Source organism: Phascolarctos cinereus, unplaced genomic scaffold (genome assembly GCF_003287225.1).
Source record: "Phascolarctos cinereus isolate Bilbo 61053 unplaced genomic scaffold, phaCin_HiC Scaffold_5;HRSCAF=322, whole genome shotgun sequence".
NCBI lineage: Eukaryota > Metazoa > Chordata > Mammalia > Diprotodontia > Phascolarctidae > Phascolarctos > Phascolarctos cinereus.
Genome location: NW_027555958.1, coordinates 256,092,197 through 256,094,911, shown reverse-complemented (window position 1 = coordinate 256,094,911; position 2,715 = coordinate 256,092,197). Strand labels below are relative to the sequence as shown.

At 40.4% G+C, this 2,715-nt stretch overlaps 1 protein-coding gene across 1 annotated transcript; it reads right to left on the bottom strand.

Annotated features, from left to right (window-relative positions):
* Window positions 1-466: 466 nt before the first annotated feature.
* Window positions 467-900, bottom strand: LOC144454115 (histone H4). Its single transcript, XM_078155716.1, has one exon. The coding sequence runs from the start codon at window positions 875-877 to the stop codon at window positions 566-568; it is 312 nt and encodes a 103-aa protein (XP_078011842.1). The 5' UTR covers window positions 878-900; the 3' UTR covers window positions 467-565.
* Window positions 901-2,715: the final 1,815 nt, after the last annotated feature.

The following is a 2,715-nucleotide window of genomic DNA, read 5'->3' as shown; positions in this document are numbered from 1 at the left end:
CCTGTCCCAACCTCACTGCCAGCAAAAATAATTAGAATAGAGAAAAGTAAAACAAAAATAAACCCAAAAGTAGATCAAAGAGTGAAGGAAAAGTTTCCCCTCTCAGAGGGAAAGCTGTATTCCAGATGTCAAGTCTTAGAGAAGTGGCACAGTGGACAGATGAACTACAAAATATTTGGGGCTCTTCCCAAATGGAAATGGGACTCAGGATAAATTGAAAGTTAATCTTTCTCACTCAGATGAGAAACCAAGGTACCCTGGATGAAAATTCTTTCAGTGGATCACTGCAGAATGTAGAGCAATCTAAAATAAAGGACCTAGACGCACTTTTGCTTTAGCCCTCCAAACACTAAGATTTTCCAAAGAATATCAGAATTAGATCTACACCCCAGAATCCGCAGTCTTACCTCTTAAAATCGCACAATGAATTCAGAACCTTCGTAAAACAGCTCTTTAAAAGAGATAGTGGTGGCCCTGAAAAGAGCCTTAGGAGAGATTGGGGAGGAGAAGAGGGTAAGAAGGGGAAGAAAAGCAAAGGGTATTTTTTTAAAGACAGGCCGAAAACTCAACCACCGAAACCATAGAGAGTTCGGCCCTGACGTTTGAGTGCATACACCACGTCCATTGCAGTGACAGTCTTCCTCTTAGCGTGCTCAGTGTAAGTCACGGCATCCCGGATAACATTCTCCAAGAATACCTTGAGCACCCCACGGGTTTCCTCATAGATGAGCCCCGAGATCCGCTTGACGCCGCCGCGCCGAGCAAGACGACGAATGGCAGGCTTGGTGATGCCTTGGATGTTATCCCGCAGCACCTTCCTATGCCGCTTGGCACCCCCTTTCCCCAGACCTTTGCCTCCTTTACCGCGCCCAGACATGGCGAAACAGGAAGCCAAGAGCAGAGAACTCAAAAGAATGAATGGCAAGCGCGGGAAAAAAGCTTTATATAACCTAGTGCGGACCTATTAGAAAACTGAAAGTGAGTGGCGGGGTGGGGGGGGAGAAAGACGGAGGGAGAGAGGGAGGAAAGGAGGGGCGAAAAAAAAAATCTACCGTAGTCTCCACCCCTCTGCTACCTATTATTAGCTTCCTAGACAAAGTATGGGAAAAGATGACCAATAGAATTCGACCACCACATCTCGTAATGGGAAATAAAACAACTTTTGCCAAGAAAACGTCTTGATTGGTACTAGATTCTAGTCCTCATTTTTGCTTAAGTCAGAGAAACACTATTAGACCACTTCCAATAAAACAAAAATAATATCTTTTTTTTCGGGTTTTCCAAGCTATATGGAGTGTGACTAAGAACAAAACAAATCCTTAATTTAAATTATACACATGAAAAACAAGGCACACTATAAACTTATGTAATTCTATACTGTAAGAAGTGGTTGCATTGTCAATTGGTTTTACTTGTGATCTTTGCTTTAAGGGAGGGATTAATGGCAAAAGAATTAGGAAGTGCATAGATTGCAAAGTCTATTCAGGCAGGAATCATATTTTTAATGTAAATTCTGCATCATTTTTGTGTACCTCCCAGTATCATGATGTTCTTCCCATAGTATTTAATAAATGTTTACTAAATTTGCTCAAAAACAAACTTTAAAATAAATTTGTGCAATTTAGCTGAAATATAATATTTTCCACTGTAACTGATCAAAACAATCAAGCATTTTAAGTGGTTACTACATAACCAGCACTGTGGCAGTCTCTGGAGACACAAACGCAAAAACTAAATAGTCTGTGTAATAAAGGAATTTACATTCTATTCTAATTATATACAAAAATATCTGGAGAGCTAGCTTGGGGGAAAGCCACAGAACTGTGCACAAAGTTGAGGGGGGGGGGGGGGCGGGAGGCATGGATTCTCACACTTGAGAAACAACCAGGCCAGTTTGGCTGAACTAAAGGGGAGTAAAATATAAACCTGGAAAAATAGTTTGGAGCCAGATTTCGAAGGGTTCTAAATGACAAGTAGAACACTGCATTTGATCTTAGAACATGAGTTCTTAATCTTTTTCATGTCACAGATCCCTTTGGCAGTATCCTAAAAACCATGGACCTTTTCTCAGAATATTTTTAAATGCATAAAATAGGAGAAGAGGGATAAGCATTTATATAGCACCAACTACGTGTCAGGCACTGTGTTAAGCCTTTTTATAAATATTGTTTCATTTGATACTCACAACAACCTTTCTAGGTAGGTCCTGTTATTCCCATTTTACAGTTGAGACAACTGAGTTAAAGGTTTAGTGACTTGCAGATGGCAAGTCTCTAAGGCTGAATTTTAACTCAGGTTCTCCTGACTCAAAACCCAGTACTCTATCTACTGCATCACCAGCTGCTTCTAAAATACATAGCATTACAAAGGAAACCAAATATATTGAAATAGTTATCAATAAAGATGTGTAATATACATAAATTTATTAAAATTCATGGACCCTGGTTAAGAACCCCTGTCCCAGAGACCTGATGGAAGGCAAGAATGGAGGGTACTGAGTGGGTCGCATGGTCAGACCTACATTTTGGGCATATCACTTTGGCAGCTGTGCAGAAGATGAACTGAAAGTGGGTGAGACTGAAAGGAGAAAGGACAGTTGCAATAATCCAGGCAAAAAGTGATGAGAACTTGTACTAGGCTAGCATCCATGTGAATAAAAAAAGAGAAGAAATGTTGTGGAGGCGGTATCTTCAGGAAATGGCAACTAATATGTGG

Coding starts and splice junctions, on each gene's coding strand:
- LOC144454115 (XM_078155716.1), bottom strand. CDS start 877: ATGTCTGGGCGCGGTAAAGGAGGCAAAGGTCTGGGGAAAGGGGGTGCC.